We start from the raw sequence: 16,174 nt of genomic DNA on the forward strand, positions 1-16,174 counted from the left end.
TGGTATTGGCTTGCTGCATAGCTGGCTACTTCAATCACGCCTCGTAGCTCTGGTCGCTTTTCCTTTTCATATCATATGCATCTAGCGTTGAGAAGGGATGGAAGCACCCTTCTGTCGACGAAGGAATCATGCACGTTCATCGTCGAATCAAACCAGATATCGCCTCCAACCGAGCCTGTCCAACATGCCGTCCACCTTCTGGCACCTTGTTGCTCTTCCTTCTTTTTGCAGAGAGATACAGAGGCTCTTGATCAAGAACTAAAAATGGCATCCCGCGCTGTCCTGGTTCAGCCTTGCAGGCTACCTGTCAACGCAAGCGCTCCAATATCCTTGCTTGTCATCGATAGAAGTTCGTGAATTCATTACTACCTAGAGAGAAGCTCGCCATCTATCCAGCTCTAAACCTCGGGCCATCCTAATGACTCTCGTCCGGTGGTGAGGACGAGGGCCCCGGATTCTGGGCTCGTGGACGTCCCTGGAGCCGGAAAGTCTCGAGATGATGGCCGCGGTTGTCGTCATCTCTTTGCGAAGACTTGCCTCCCCTGGCCTTGTCCCTGTCCATCTTGATGGCTGCAATGACGGATTCGAGAGCCCGACGTCCCGACTCCTTAGCACGGGTTTCTGCATCGGCGCCATGAACCTCCTTGAGGTACCGCATGAACTCCAGGTATGCTTTGGACACGACTTCCAGGTGCGACGCTCGTAGCACGACCTTGGTACCGGATTGCGCCTTCAGGTCATACTTCTTGTTCGATGGCTGGGCCTCAAACTCGGCGAGGGCCAGTGCCGTCTGGCACGCATTGCGGATCTGGCGTCCGTTCCATCGAGCATCTTCGTTCTGAAGGAAGTAATCCCCAACATTCTGGAGGATCTCGAACTCTTCGATCTTGATCTTTCTGCCTTTCACGTCGTATCTTTCTTTGATGAGGTCCAAGTTCAATTTGAACACCTTGTTGGTTGATACGCGGCTCAGAGGCGGGTAATGGAGGCTCATGTGAATTCGGGAGGCAAAAGCTTCGTCGAAATCGCCAATTCTATCGAGTGTTAGAATGTCTCCGATAAACCGCGCCTCGAAAATCCGACAGCACGCACCGATTCGTTGTCAAGAAGAGTATGCCAGCGTAATATTCCAGCACTCGGAGGAACACTGAACAGTAAGTTGAGCGAATTAGCTTGTATCTGGTATGACGGGACTCGTTTCTTGATGCGCTCAAAGAGACACCAATCTCGACCATGTCTACTCACCAGCAACAAGTCCATTTCGAGTGAAGTCCTGGTGCCGTCTCTCAGCCAGGAAGACATCTGCTTCGTCGAGAAGAAGGATACAGCCCCATCTGTTGGCAAGAGCGAAGTTCGTTTGCAATGCAGTTTCGACCTGTTTGGCATCCGAACCAAGATCCCCTGGATGTCGAAAACCCTGATTAGCTGGCCTTTACGTTGTCTCAGCCGCAAGTCAACCTTTTACTCACCGCAGGTGATTTGGAAAAGTGGCTTCTTAAATCTCTCTGCAACACCCTCTGGAAGACGCCACGCACGTTTCGTTAGCTTCATGCACGCTCAATTGGGGAATCTCAAACGTATAAATAGACCACTTGATCGCCACGTTATCGAACGATTGTGGAAAACGGAGATTTCGTACCAGCAGTTGTTGTTTTTCCGACTCCTGGGGCACCATGGAGGAGGATGATTAAACCCTTCCCTAATAAAGGTTCAGCCATAGAAACAATAGGGTCACGACATGCAAGAAGTGTACCTTTGCCACGCACAATGTCGGCCTGCTCATCTTTGTCCTGCTGTAGCTCCTTGTTTCGGAAGTGTTGGGCAATCAGCGAGAGAACCATCTTCTTGTGGCCTGGAGGCAATACAAGGCGTCCAAAGGCAGTCTTGTCGGCTTCGTCATCATCCGGGTCATCGTCCGTGTTCTCATCTTCCTTAATATCGTCTTTGACAGCAGAAGTATTTACATTGGTAAGGTACGACAGGTCGAGCTGTGCTATGTACAATGTGAGCATGCGAGTGGACAGGTGTAGGACTGTTTACCATCATTACTTACCCCATGTGCGATCTCTCAAGACAAAGCCGAAGACTCGATATGACATGATAAGTAGCTCTTCATCCTTTAGATCATTTTCGTCCGGCTGGATACTTTCCAAAAGCCGGGGATAGATGGCCACCGAAGGTAAATTGCGTGGATTGTCCTCGATTTCGTCCATAATATCACTGATGAATTTCTTGCAGTGATGGTTATCAACATAGGAATCGTCGTGGACGTTCTCTTGCCAGCAACACTCCGCGGTGCAGCCATCGGATTTCTCGTTTCCTGCGAGGTCAGCTGCCAGGCCTACGAGGGGCGTAATCTCTGGCCACCACTTCTCCCTGTTTTTCTCGGTTGCGAAGGCCTCCTCGAAATCGATAACGACCTGGCTCTCGATCTCATCTCTGGTATCGACGGTCAGGCCTGCATAATACATGTGCTTGACTCTAGCCACCTCGACAAACTTCTTGCCACGGTCGATGAGGCTTTCTCGCAACTGAGCAACGCCAGCCTCCACCTGACTCTCGTACTCAGCCGCTCCAACCTTGGCCAACTGAGTGAGTCTCCTTACATTGCTCGCAACATAGAGGCGGAGAGGGAGGATTTCGAGACTGGTCAAAGGTCGCTCGCCATCAAATCTTTCGATCTTGAATTCCTTTAAGACCGGTCCGAGCTGCTTCCCATCGTAGTGAATGTAGATACAGGAAACAGATATGTCCGATTTGGGTCGAGATTCCTCGTTGTCCTTTTCTTTGGCATAGAAAGCCCAACGATCAGCACCCTTGTGCGGAGGCGTGGCAACGTTGGCGACGAGGTATGCTTGCCTACCATCGTTGGAGACGACAGCATCTCCAGATTTGAACAAATACCAAATATCTGAGAAGGAGATCTTGTCACATGCCAAACTGTTCAGGTAGGCATGCTTCGAGTTGAGGTAATTGTCCATAAATTCCAGCAGGCAAGGTAAATGCTCTAGAGCTGTGCTGGACGTGCTGTAGCCGTTCGGATCCTCCACCCCGGACTTGTCTTTCTCCATTGATTGTGCATCTGGCGAGTCTTGTTCTCCAGCGGCATTTCCGCGCTCGTTACGATCGGGAGGTTCTGTTGCCGTAGGTAAGGCCTTGTTGTCGAGTTTTGCGGCTTCATGATCACACAATAACTTAGAATGCCACTCTCGTATCTCTTTATCATAGTATCTCAGCATCTTGAATGGTCGGAGCAACACGAGCGAGGTGTTCTCATTTTGCTCCTCTTGGTCGGTGATCAGTTCGGATCCATGAATACGGCAAAGAATCATGATGAGCTCCTTTGAATGGATCCTGATTCGTTCAGGTAGGGGTGCTTGGCCCTCTTCGAGCTTGACCCCAGGAACATCCATGGCTTTAGGGGCAAGGATGCTACTCTTGGAAAATCTCCACGGCGTAGCTGAAATCCTCGGCTCCTCAACGAGAACGTCGATTGCAAAAGGCGGTTCTTGAAGGAAGCGAACGGCTCTGAATGCTTCCCACCCAACTCGATTCAGCTTCGCCAGCATCATTTGCTGGGTTGATGTAGTCGATGTCAAAATACGATCACCGCCAGGATTTATGGACTCTCCCAGCGCTTCTCTGGCTCTTTTTGCGTTGTCTCTTCTCTGTCCTTGTCTGCGCTGGGTCTCTTTTTTCGTTTTGTGTCTCAGATACCTCGATCTCTGGGCATTAAGCCGGTCGAGCTCCCATTCGAAGTCGCCGCGTAGTCTTGCACGAAAGTAGTCAAAATCCCTCGAGCGTGTTGAACCGTCACTCCATTCTTCGCTGTCAGATGTATCCCATTGGTTAGGAGGCCCGAGTTTGCGAGAGTATATTGGTCGAAGCGAGGTGGGCGGACGGATAGCGCGAGGTGGGTTCAGCACGGTAGGATCGGGTCCGGTTCGTGTCATTTCTGTCCAGTTCGCGTACTCCTCCCAGTGCGCAAAATCCCTTGTGAAAGGATCGTGTTTGCCGTGTTGCTCTACGACGTACTCGCTTGGAATGTGCGTCATAAAAGACCCTGCGTAGCCATAGTTTGTTCGGTCAGCTGCGCCTTTTTCAGCTTTTTCTTCCATGTCCTTTACCCATTTCTTTGCTGAGCGAGCCCTCCTTATCTGCTTTCGAAGCCGTTTCTCTTCAGAATCATTTTGGGCCTGAGATTCCTCGTCCGAAGCGAAGTGTTGGGTGTTGATGTTTTGCTCGCGTCTTGCTTGCTGATGCAATTGACTAAGCCTCTCTTGCAATGCTTGAATCTCGAGATATAAGGGAGAAGTGGCGGTATCTGTGTCCGGGCGTGCTCGAGTAGTTGTGTCGTGATCATGGGTTTGATCATTAGCCTGTTCGTTCTGGAGAAGGTCAGCTGCTTGTCCTGCATTTTGATTAGAACTTTGAGTACCGACGTTGTTCCTCTCAATCTTCTCCCCTGGCTGTATGTGTGCAGGATCCCGCGGAGCCTCAACGGAAATAGCGGCTGGTAGAGTGAGAGATGGGATACCCGTAGCGCTCTCGGGAAATGATGCCATTATGATACGGAACTGGGGTCCTCCAGCCTTGTCCAGCCTTCGAACTCGACTCTAACAAAGTGGCTTTGCAGGCGCACACAAGGTTGAAATTAGGTTGCTGGCCACAGCTTGCTTTCGCCTTCTGAGGCACAAGCCTCTGAGGAAGACGTCAATTTCCGAGTGAACCGTGATGGAATGCGATGCTATAGCCTGGCAATGACACAGGCTGGCGTGGGAAGAGAAACCACGTCCTGATAAGGCTTCGATCCATAGTACCTTACAGAGCCGCACATGTTCTAGGCAACTGCGAGGGGGAGAGCTCGACGTCCGCTAGGCGCCGAGCCCATTAGGCTCGCTAAGCCACTGGAAGAAGTAGTGGGGGAAGACGTTTCAGCTCGAATGCAGGGGTAGCATATATCATGCCAAACTGACCAAGCAATCCCTAGTCCAAAAACCCCCATCCTCCAGGACCTCGAATCAGAGCTGACGCTTGCACACCGGTGCGGACGCCTGGCTGCCTTTGCTGTTGAAATAGTGCAGCACATCTGCGAAGTCACAGCGCCCGATTAGTGCAGGTCGCGCAGGCCGACAAGGCGACGTGGTTTGAGGGAACTGAGGGGGTTTAATACAGCTATCCTCTTGGCCCCTCACAGACCGCGGAGTCTGCTTCGCAATTGCGCGACTGATGGAACCGGCGAAGGCGTACATCCCAGAACTTGGCCGGCAGTCGCTAGCTGTTGATTTCATCGACAATCGCCTAGGAAAGTATCACCCCGGATTTGCGACGCCGCCTGCCCGGTACGATCCGGCCCTCGACAGCTTCATCATCTCGTCTCCGCCAGCGGATGCCATGCAGTCACAGCAGACTTTCGCTACCCCGCAACAAGGCAATGTCCACATTGGTCCAAGGCCGGTCCCCAAGCCCGTTGCGGCGTTGCAATTCTGGAACTTCCTGTTCGACCGTGCCATGGGCGAGTTTAAGCTGGCCTCTGAAGAACCAAAGGGCCGCGAAAAAGCTGGATTCTCTATCCGGGACAAAACCAACTGGGCTGCCGTTTTCGATCAGTTGGAAAAGGCCCGCGACTTCTACTCGGGAAAGAAAAGGCCCAGCTATCGCAAGCTGGCTGATCATGCTGCCCCGGTCGCCCTCGATGTCATCAAGCTAGTTCCAGACATGAACAGTGTGTTTGTGACGCCTGTCGTAGCCTCTGTCCGAATCATCCTAGAGGTATGGGAACTATCTGTCAAGCGTTGGTGAAGACTGGTGCTCACATCGCTGCTCAACAATAGGCAGTCAAGAAAGCTGCAGAGGTCAGAAAGGAGATGGAATGCGCATTCGATGACATCGATATGATGTTTTCTGAGATTGAGCTTTTCCTTCAGGCGTTTCCGGATGATGAACACATTGTCCAGGCTTCCGTCGAGTTGATCACGGCAACATTCTCTGCCATTGAAGCAGTCATTGGATTCTTCACAAAATCTGCTCGTAAGCTCCCTCCATCAGACATCGGCGGACGACTTGATTAGCCGGTCTCTATTTTGCAATCACTCATTCTGGCAGTGAAACGATCGGGCCGGGCCATCCTCAGCAGAGAGACATACGAGCAGCAAATGCTAGACACGCTTAAAAAGGTCGAGTCCAGTAGTCAGCGGCTTCTTCGCCAGGCGAAAGATTCTGGCTTGTTGCTCATGAGTGAGGGACTGCGGCGGATTCTTGCCCGTCAGGAAAAACTCCACCACGAGGGCAAAGACTTCTTCAAATCCGTGGTTGACTCCGCGGTTGATACTCTTTTGAAGCAGCTTGCGGCCAACCTGGCCAACAAAAAGGGTAGGCTGAGCCACCAAACCCGACACCATGCAGGGAAGAATCTGACAGCAACGCACTTGTGTAGACCTGGACCTGCTCTATGTCGCCATCCAGGCGAATTCACGCCCGGCGTCACCCATCCCCCCTCCCTATGAGAGCGTTGCCGAAAGCCACATAGACCCGCAGGACCTTCTCGACTGGATCGAGATTCCGAATGTGGTAGAGTATGACCTGAAGATCATTAACGAGAAGAGACAGACACGGGTCCCAATGAACGAGCAAGCACGCGCGGAACAGCTCATCCAAGCGAGACAGCTCAAGGAATGGGTGGTATCCCCTGAATCAACGCAGCTTCTGGTCCACGGAGAATACGAGGGCAAGCAAGACATATCGGGCCTGTCCCTGTTATGTTCATACCTTGCCCAGTCGCTTGTTGCCAGAGCTCCGCTGTATATCCCTCTGCTTTTCTTCTGCGGTCTCCACACCGATCGGAATGTTGACGATTACACTGGAGGTCTGGCAATGGTCCAGAGCTTTATCTGCCAACTCTTATGCCAATTCGACTTTGACAAGGAATTGTTGGTGGTCGACGTGGATGAAGACCGCATCCGGGATGCAGATATCGGCCAGTTATGCGACCTGTTTGAGTTGCTCGTCAAGCAACTACCCAGTACGGTCGTGCTGTTTTGTATAATAGACGGCATTGTCTACTATGAGAGAAACGAGTTTGTGGACGACATGGGACTCGTGCTGGTAACACTGCTGAAGATCTCGGAGCAGAAAGGCCAGGCAACAGTAAAGGTTCTGGTCACCAGCCCAACCGTGACGAGACTTGTCAGGAAGCCATTTCCGGACGAACTGATCTTGTCGATGGCAACAACGGCGCACTCGGACGAGGTCGCTAGCAAAGCGAGGCTAGAAAGACAGCTGGCAGAATCGTTGGAGGAGCAAATCGATGCAGAAGTCGGATGACCCAGGATGCCGGGGATATCTTCTGATATCATAGGTAATGAAGTCAATCCTAACCTCTCATCGCTTCTCTTTTGGATATTTCTAAATTCGGAAGAGGTTAGAGGCGAAAGAACGAAAGCAGAAGGGCGAAATAGTGCAAGAATGTTAGGATAAAGGTCAGTATAGTGGCAATGAAGGCGTAGATGGTTCGAAAAGCGGCAAGGGCGTGGGAGAGCGAAACGGTGAGGACCGCAGTCACGGGCGAAGGGTACATAGGTGATAGGGTTCTGGCTCCTGTCACACTGTTTCCCTGGTATGTACTTGATAGGTAGGTACCTACCTAGCAGACAGATGGACACGCCGTGGGCATCATCCCCTTACGAGGTCCAGCCGGAGATGCCAATGTTGATTGAGATGAATTAATCATCAGACTAGCCCCGATCAAGAATCGCTCGCCTCGGGGTCTGAGCACATTTTTCTTGCGTTGGCTGACCCAGCCTGCAGCCTTGCGGGTCCGGGACGGCATGTGGTGGGCGAAGACGCACCCACTAGAGCGGGGGCTGAGGTAATTCCTCCTCCTCCGGGCTGGCAAACAGCAGCACACAGGGGAGCGGAGCATGGCCACCTCCTACAGCGAAGGACGCTGTTTGACTTCTATCACAAAAAAAATCCATTGCTCTTAAAACCTAGATCGTAACTGCAGCGCCACATGATGTATGTATGTATGTAGCCAGGCCGCAGAAAGATGGATGGACGGACGCAAAACCCCGCAGTCCAGAAACTTTTCTCTATAGTACACAAGCCTCACACAGGGCGCAATATGCTCGACACTTTTGCCGCGTCGACGCATTTTCTCTAATTGAGTCTCTAATTCATCCAGCCCTTGGGCCCGGCCCAGGTGCCCTTGACCATCGACTTGTAGTAGACCCAGGGGAAGAAGTCCTTCTTGAGGTGGTAGAACGCGCGCCGCGGCGTGCCCTGGTCCACGCCCAGCAGGCGGCCGAAGGTCTCGTGCGGCTCGCCGCCGTACTTGAACTCGGCGAGCATGACCTTGCCGTACTCGGTCGTCAGCGGGCACGACGTGTAGCCGTTGTAGGTCGCGTTGGGCGCCTTGCCCTCGAGGGACTGCATCAGGTTCTGCACGAGCACGGGCGCCTGGGCGGTGATGGCGGCGGCCGTCTTGGAGGTGGGGAGGCTCGACGCGTCGCCGACGGACCAGACGTTGGCGTACTTGGTGTGGCGCGTGGTCGCCTCGTCCACGTCCACGAAGCCGGCTTCGTTGGCGAGCTCGCTCTTCTTGACGAACTCGTGCGGTCCCATCTTGGGCACGACGTGCAGCAGGTCAAAGTGCTTCGTGACCTGGTCCTGCTGGTCGAGACGGGCGAAAGTCGCCGTGTTGCCCTCGACGGCGACGAGGTCGTGCTGGAACAGCCCCTCCACACCCCTCTCCAGCCGCAGCTCGTTGAGCCTGGCGCTGTACTTGGGCACGCCGAACATGCCGGGCAGGGCGGTGGCGAAGCTGATCTGGATGGGTGACTCGGGACCCTTGCTGGCGTTGTACAGGCCCGCCCGCTTCCAATAGTCCAGTGCGAGCCACATGATCTTCTGCGGAGCCCCCGCGCATTTCACTGTGCCGGCCGGCTGGGTGAAAATCGCGGTGCCCTTGCGAAGGCTGGTGATGGTGTGGAACACCTTGTCGCAGGTCTCATAGCCATAGATTGAGGAGACCAGGGAGTTTGGATCGGCGAGGGCCTCGGGCAAGCCTTTGATGGAGCCAAAGTTGATCGTGATGCCGGGCACGACCACGAGTTGGTCGTAGCTGACCTTGTCGCCGTTGCTGAGCGTGATCAAGTTCTCCTTGGGGGAGAAGGTGTTCACGCCCTCGTTGTAGAACTTGAGTTTGGGGTCGAGCAAGGTGTCCAGCGGCTTCCGCAGCTCCTCCTTGGTCTTCAGACCACCGCCCACCAGCGTCCACCCGGGCTGGTAGTTATGCCACTTGGCCGGGTCGACAATGGCGATGTCGTTTGGGGCAAACTTGCCCGAGCGGAGGAGCTGATGGCTGACAGCGAGACCGGCGCTCCCACCACCAACGACCACGACTTTGTGACTTCGAGCAGCTGGACTCACCGCGGAGGCTGTCGCAAAATTCCTGCTTGTCGGGACAGCCTGTGCGGTGAGAATCGAAAGTCCATTGCTACAAGCCTTGGACGTTAAGGTGGTGCGAAACATGATGAAACTGAAGTACCGGTCGTGTTGGCTTGTGGTGAGAAGGGAAAAGGCACGAGGGAAAGAAGTGAGAGAAGATTTCGAAAAGTCAGCGAGGCAGAAATGTCAAATCATGTGACGGGCTTTTCGGGGTCAGCATCAGGTATTATACTTTACATTTCAGCGGGAGAGTGGCCCCTTAACGCCCTTCAACGGCCGCAAGGATGCTTCAGCTAGTCGCCGAGGATAGACCATAGCAGGATCTGATCACCGGGTGGTTCGATCAGTGGTTTGCCACGACGTCGCCCTTGGAAGCGATATGCGAGGCTCCAGGCCTCCAGGGGGCAATACGTGGCAATACGCAAGGAGGCGCCGTGATCGCCGTGTAATGACCAGCCGTGCCAAGGCCGGTGAAATGACGGCGATGGCCAAGTGCGTAATATCGTTATTAGTGTCCCCTAATATTGTCTAGCGTCTTTCGGGCTAGTGCCTGATGTCGGGGTGTGGATCCCCTCGTCATCTTCTTCCTCTTTGGGGACTATCAGCCCGACTTCAAATACTATACTAAGACGTCCTCGCTCCATGCTGATTCAGGGTCAAGAAACCACAACAATCTCAAAGACACCATGATGCAGTCTCTCCGCCCTCACATCACCAGCGGCTCCCAGGCGACGAGGAGATTGGTGTCAACTGCGAGCCCTTCTTCCGCCATTGTCAACTCCAGCAGGCAGCTTCGCCTTTCTCCCCACCAGGCCCAGCATACAGCTTCATACACCACCCAGGTCTCGGCCAAGAACGGGTCTTTGGTCGAAGTCACGCCCCGTAAGGCCCTCTCGAGGAGAGCGCCAGTTTGTGGACCGTGCGGCCCTCGATCTGCCAGAACCACTCCGTGGGCAACAAAAGGTCGGTCTGCGTACAGCACCGGAGCCGCTGGGGCTCCGCAACCCATTGTTCACGATGTATTCGAGACCATGACGGGTACCTGGCAGTACGTGGTTGCAGATCCAGCCACGATGACGGCTGTCATTATCGACCCGGTCCTGGATTATGACCCGGCTACTCTCCTCGTCACCACCAAGAGCGCCGACGCTTTGCTTGCGTTGGTCGAGGAGAAGGGCTACACTATCGACATGATCCTCGAGACACACGCACATGCGGACCATCTAACCGCATCGTCGTATCTCCAGAACCGCCTGGCTCAAGAGCAAGATCAAATTCCCATCATCGGCATCGGGAAGCGCATCGGTCGGGTGCAGGAATTGTTTGCGAACAGATACGGCATTCCCACAGAGGAATATGAAGGCGTATTCGACAGGCTATTTGAGGATGACGAGACGTTTGACATTGGGGATCTGAAAGCAACGGCCCTGCATCTGCCTGGCCATACCCCGGACCATCTTGGCTATAAGATTGGAGGTGAGTCTGCCACATAGGCCTTGCCTACAAATTGACTAACACAGTTCTGTAGACAACGTATTCTGCGGCGACTCCATTTTCCACGCAGACATCGGCACCGCGCGCTGCGACTTCCCCGGCGGCAGTGCAAGCGATCTTTTCAAGTCGGGCCGAAAGCTGCTTTCGTTGCCGGACCACGTCAAAATCTGGACCGGTCATGACTACCCGCCGGCGGGTCGCGACGCTCCTGTGCCGTATATGACAGTCGAGCAGCACAAGCAGCGCAACAAGCACTTGAAGGACGGCACCACCGAGGAGGACTTTGTGGCCATGCGGAACGAACGGGACGCGGGGCTCGCAGAGCCCAGGCTGATCCACCAGTCCCTACAGATGAACATCCGGGCAGGCAGGCTTCCCAGGATGACGGAGGCGGGGTTTCGGTTTCTTCATCTCCCGCTAAAGCCGAAGACTTTGGAGTGGTGACTTGGAGGGGCTGGTGTACGCTGAAATGCTAATTTTACATTGGGAATTTGTTTATTCATGGCGTGGGGGGTTTTTTCATTCGCCGCTCCTTCCACTTTTGAGGAATTAGGCTTCTTCCATGCCCTCAACGGATGGGAAGGTCATGGTCACTAATTACGAGGGCGCAATTTTGCGAATCTAGTGGTGCGACGATCACATATTGAGTAACACTTGGTCTGTCCTGAATTTCAACTTGGTCGTTCTTGACGAATTCCATCCTCGCGTAGACGAGGAGTAGCGGATACCGCTACCGAGCAGACTCAGGAGAGAGAGCCAACTTGGTCCCAGCAAATGCAGTCGGGTCTGATCGGCGTCGATACCCGTTACGGGATCATCTTTACGGAAACGAACAATACGACGAGGACTATGTGACGTTGCTCTGCAGTTTTGGCGGAGCTGATCGCGAAGATGGATAGCAATGTGACCACACCATATGAATCATTTCCTCGACCGGCATGCCTATCTCTGAAATTCTATCCTTGACTCAGTCTTGGTCATGCTGAATGGCAATCCCCACTATCCTTGCAAATGCGAGACCAGTCACTGGTTTGTCCAGCGTGTCATGGTGGATATTTTCCTTGCATCGGGAGCGATCATTGTGATGGTAGCTCCTGGACTGATTATCGTGGTTAGATCCCGGACATCCGTGAAGAGTTCACTTATCGTCCAGCAGTCGGCGCAGATCCAGCTCATCACACCCTTGAAACAAAAGCGTTTGGGGAAAGTGGAGTTTATCGACTAAGCAGCACTCCGTCGCACCTTGCATTTGGAGCCCCATTCTCAAACTTGCTCAGGTTTACCTCCAAACCAACACTGGGCGGCTGCTGGGCTTTGTCTTCAGCGGCTTGCTTGCTTGGGCATCCACACACGAAAACAAGTCGACCACTCAACCCGAGGTCCAGAGGACGAACGGCAGAAAAATAGGGAGATCGTCACACCACGGATGGCGGCCCCTTATCGTTGGGAGGGCTGAAAAAAGAACAGACATCAAAGGAATCCCCGAGTCTCCACAGGAGAGTTCGATCCAAGAACCTTCATGGTCCCCGAAACGACAATCGTCCGCTGCAGGGCGCTATCCATGCTTACCCACGAGAAGTTTCTGGCAAAGTCCCCGAAGAAAAAGCCAGCGCGAGTCTTCCCGGAGTTGAGCCAGCTGTTGCCCAACCTGGGCGCACATCCCTCGCTGTTTTGTTTGGCGGAAATACTTCCGTCGCTTAATTTCCGCATCCCCTTGCCGAGTTTTGGAAGTTCTGCGTCTCTCCCAAGGGCGATTCTCGAGTCTGGGGGACAATAAATGAAGAGTTTCAGCAGGATATACGCACAGATATATCAAAGACGTCTATACAAGCGTCGCTTTGCGTTATCCGTGCATTGAATACCCCAGATGCCCCAGCTCCAGGGAAATCCAGCAGATCGGTTGGCCAGTTCAGCGTCTTTAGAGCCGCTAGTGCTCGTTAGCGCGAATCACGCCATACCTCCCTTGCCGATCCCCCTTTCTATGTGTAGCCTTGCTAATGCCAGTGCCTGCTGCTGTGCGCGGAGGAACATGCTCATTTCCTATGTGATGCTGGGTAAATACTTGGAAGAGATCACCTGTAGCCACAGCGCTCGCAGATGTCGAAGCCACGGTGGCCAATGACGGCTGAAGAGGTTCTCGGTACGGTCTATATAATCTCTCCCGAGGGGCAAAATATCAATCACAGGAATCACGACGAACTCCTTACCCTCTTCATCGCTAGCGTCATGTCGTCAATCACTCATTCTTGCGCATCGCACTGCTGCTGACACAGCCTGTCCCAGATCAATGTGGAAGAACGGCCGGTCGAGTCCAAAGACGGGCCTGAGCGGCGCCACCGCCTTGGGATGGGGGCCGGTATTCTCCAGCGATGGGATCTGCCGCTGCTTCACACACCTTCGAATCTCCTCGACACGACCCTCGTCTTCGTCGTCATCATCCGTCCTCACTCTTTCGACGACTTTACTCTCACAGTCCGTCTTGGCCACTTGCTCCCTGCGCCGGGCCTCGGCGCAGGCGTCCTCGGGGACGGCGCCCGCGAAGGAGCTCGTGAGCGAGTACACGGGCGTCCAGTTCCCCAGGGCGAACTGGTTCCGCTGTGCGGGATAGCCGAATCCGGCCGTGGCCAGCGCGCGGCGGGACCAGCGGTTCCACAGCGCGGCGAAGTGCCAGTCGACCAGGGCCGGGGCGGCGTGGCGGTCCAGCGCGTTCCTCGCGTCAATCAGCCCCTGCACCCCCGTGATGTCGATGTTGTTCACCGACGAGCAGTCCAGCACGATGGCCCGCAGGACCGGTAGGCTGGTGTCCGTGGCGGTCTGCGATGCTCTGGATTCACACCACAGCAGCTGGTGCGATTTGACGTCGTCCTGCTTCGTCGTGCGCCGGGTGTGCGTCAGGATGTAGGAGGTCAGCTTGTTCAGTTGCAGTGTTTTGTTGAGGTAGTTGAAGCCCTCTGGGAAGCGGTAGACAAACACGCCGGGATAAGGGGACTGGACTATCACCTCGGGATTGGAGGCGTCCTTCCGGTCCATGGGAATGTAGGCGTCTCGAACTTCTATCTCGGACTGGGTCTGACGAGGACTCTCGTTTTGCGGATCAGCATCGGCGCCGAGATCAACCGCGACCTGCCAGATCGGTACACGCCCGAGGAATTGGCCATTCGTGCGAGCGATTCGCACGAGCAGGAGGAACAAAGACAGGCCGATGGTCGTATAGATGGATGTCTCCAGCCCGGTGAAGATGGCGACGACCACTCCGACGACCCAGATCAGAAACTCAAAGGGCGAGATCCGCCAGTATCTATAGCACGTCTTCGGAGACGCCACCAGGTTCAACACGGCGTGGATGATCAGGCCAGCGAGCGCCGCTCGGGGTATGTAGTAAAAGACTGCGGTCAGAGCGTACAAGGCCAGCAGGAGAATGAGGGCGCTGAAAAGGCCGGCCAGCGGAGTCTTGACGCCGGCTTTGGCAAGAACAGCAGAGGCACCGAAGGATCCCGTGCAGGCATACCCGCCCAGAAAGGGGCCCAATAGGTTAGCCGTGCCCTGCGCCATGATCTCCTGGGATGGGATCACCTGGTAGCCGAACTGTTTGCCAAAATTCTTCGCGATGGCAATGTGCTCGATCACCAGGATGACCATCATGATGGGGGTCTGCGGAATAACAAGGCGGACTAGTTCGGCGTCGAACCTTGGGACTCCTGAGTGTTTGAAACCTGGAACATCTAGTCAGAATTGCTGCAGAGGTGGGACGCTTGCGCGCGACATACCCGACTGTATCACCCCGACGATCCGAAACTTACTCTCACCCTTTGGCATATCACGATGCACCAGCCAGCTAACGAAGGTGTAGAAGAGCATCGCAAACGACAGCCGCAGGCACGAAATTGTTGCCCACACGCGTTTGCGTGACGGCTGACGGACCTCCATTTTCGCGCAGATTCTCTTTATCAGGTCCAACAGTATCAGACAGGAGATGCCGATCGCGGCGTCAAGTTGAGTGTTGCCCAGATTTCGCAGCGAGTTTATAATCACCTTGTACGGCTCTTCTCGCGTGTTGATCCCAGGGATGCCCATCATGACAGGGAACTGGGTCGACATGATCGTTATGCTGGCCGCTGTGATGAATGCAGAGATGGGGATGTACGGTATGACTTCGACGATCCACCCGAGTCGCAGGAGACCGATTGCCAGGAGCATCGCGCCAGTTATGAAGGAGAGCGTTTTCGCGATCTCGACGTTGGTGTAGAGCCCTGGGTGTGAGTCTTGTATGCTAGTAATCACGTTGCCGACCAGGAGTGAACCGACAGCGGTTGTCTAAGACGCATGTGAGAGAGAACACAAGAAATAAATTCGGCTGTTACATACACCAATGACGATGTCCTTGGAAGTGCCAAACAACCAGTAGGTGGCAGCCCCAGCGAACGACGTGTAGAGGCCAAAGTCTGGACTTAAAGTGGCCAGCAGAGCGTACGCCATGGCCTGAGGCACAACCACCAGACCGACAGTAAGTCCTGCTATGGAATCTGCCAACAGCCATCGCCAGTTGTAGCGAGGAACCCAGCCGATGGAAGGGAAGAGGCTGTGGAGGTATTGGTAGGTGCCTTCTTTGGTCGGCACGAGCGAGGTAAGCCATTCAGATACGGATGGTTCATGCTCGAGATAGATGTCGGGGATGGTGTTTTTCGTCTTTTCTGCAAGTTCTCCCAGAGAGTCCCGGGCACTTTGCTGAGACTTGTCAACCAGAAAAGACTGCGAAAGCCTCTGCAACCGATGATACAACTTCATCTTTGCGGTGGGACGAACACTTGATCAGACTGATCCGGCCGTGTTGATCGCTCTATGCTTGTCTCTCCCTCGCTTTGACAAAGCCCGCCCACCTGCCTGCTTTAGTATGAGTGTATTATCGAATACATCTGGGGCACGCCTCCGCCGGGTGGACTGAGGCGGTCGGTGTCCGCTGGCGCTAGACATGGCATTTGTCTTGGCCGTCGGGGAGTGCAATATGAGTTTGCGCATATTTTCCTCTTTCAGGGAAGGACAGCATCGAACACATTCGATCTAGAATGTATTGCTCCCCGAGATGGGTACCTCAGGTCTAGAGGAACTTGTGGTTAGCAGCAGGTTCGCTGGGTGGAGAGCATCGGATGTCGTCAAACGACAAGACCGGCTGTCGGAGAATCATGAGATTTCCATCGAATCATCTTGAAATGACAGCGGCGATAGTCCTTGCCGT

At 54.2% G+C, this 16,174-nt stretch overlaps 4 protein-coding genes across 4 annotated transcripts; 1 reads left to right on the forward strand and 3 right to left on the reverse strand.

The window, feature by feature from the left end:
* Positions 1–281: 281 nt before the first annotated feature.
* On the reverse strand, positions 282–4,844 carry PV07_07766 (uncharacterized protein). Its single transcript, XM_016394879.1, has 8 exons — positions 4,443–4,844; positions 2,054–4,388; positions 1,754–1,993; positions 1,640–1,699; positions 1,470–1,517; positions 1,246–1,401; positions 1,093–1,147; positions 282–1,034 (listed from the first exon to the last, which is right to left on the reverse strand). Exons 1-8 carry the CDS (start codon positions 4,563–4,565, stop codon positions 416–418), a joined length of 3,636 nt encoding a protein of 1,211 aa, XP_016248298.1. The 5' UTR covers positions 4,566–4,844; the 3' UTR covers positions 282–415.
* Positions 4,845–7,921: 3,077 nt separating this feature from the next.
* Positions 7,922–9,658, reverse strand: PV07_07767 (uncharacterized protein). Its single transcript, XM_016394880.1, has one exon. It carries the CDS (start codon positions 9,529–9,531, stop codon positions 8,170–8,172), a length of 1,362 nt encoding a protein of 453 aa, XP_016248299.1. The 5' UTR covers positions 9,532–9,658; the 3' UTR covers positions 7,922–8,169.
* Positions 9,659–10,080: 422 nt separating this feature from the next.
* On the forward strand, positions 10,081–11,599 carry PV07_07768 (uncharacterized protein). Its single transcript, XM_016394881.1, has 2 exons — positions 10,081–10,923; positions 10,976–11,599. The coding sequence occupies exons 1-2, from the start codon at positions 10,134–10,136 to the stop codon at positions 11,383–11,385; spliced, it is 1,200 nt and encodes a 399-aa protein (XP_016248300.1). The 5' UTR covers positions 10,081–10,133; the 3' UTR covers positions 11,386–11,599.
* A 1,525-nt stretch (positions 11,600–13,124) lies between these two features.
* On the reverse strand, positions 13,125–15,726 carry PV07_07769 (uncharacterized protein; the record flags this gene model as incomplete). Its single annotated transcript, XM_016394882.1, has 3 exons — positions 13,125–14,654; positions 14,709–15,255; positions 15,307–15,726. 3 exons carry the CDS (start codon positions 15,724–15,726, stop codon positions 13,174–13,176), a joined length of 2,448 nt encoding a protein of 815 aa, XP_016248301.1. The 3' UTR covers positions 13,125–13,173.
* Positions 15,727–16,174: the final 448 nt, after the last annotated feature.

This window comes from Cladophialophora immunda, assembly GCF_000835495.1.
Source record: "Cladophialophora immunda strain CBS 83496 unplaced genomic scaffold supercont1.4, whole genome shotgun sequence".
Taxonomy (NCBI): Eukaryota; Fungi; Ascomycota; class Eurotiomycetes; order Chaetothyriales; family Herpotrichiellaceae; genus Cladophialophora; species Cladophialophora immunda.

Excerpts from the sequence above, each read along its gene's own strand:
- PV07_07766 (XM_016394879.1), bottom strand. The coding sequence starts at position 4,565 with ATGGCATCATTTCCCGAGAGCGCTACGGGTATCCCATCTCTCACTCTA. Across the intron at positions 4,389-4,442 it reads AGAAGATTGAGAGGAACAAC|AACGAACAGGCTAATGATCA; the intron begins GTCGGTACTCAA and ends GACCTTCTCCAG. Across the intron at positions 1,994-2,053 it reads CTTGAGAGATCGCACATGGG|CACAGCTCGACCTGTCGTAC; the intron begins GTAAGTAATGAT and ends CATTGTACATAG.
- PV07_07767 (XM_016394880.1), bottom strand. The coding sequence starts at position 9,531 with ATGTTTCGCACCACCTTAACGTCCAAGGCTTGTAGCAATGGACTTTCG.
- PV07_07768 (XM_016394881.1), top strand. The coding sequence starts at position 10,134 with ATGATGCAGTCTCTCCGCCCTCACATCACCAGCGGCTCCCAGGCGACG. Across the intron at positions 10,924-10,975 it reads TCTTGGCTATAAGATTGGAG|ACAACGTATTCTGCGGCGAC; the intron begins GTGAGTCTGCCA and ends ACAGTTCTGTAG.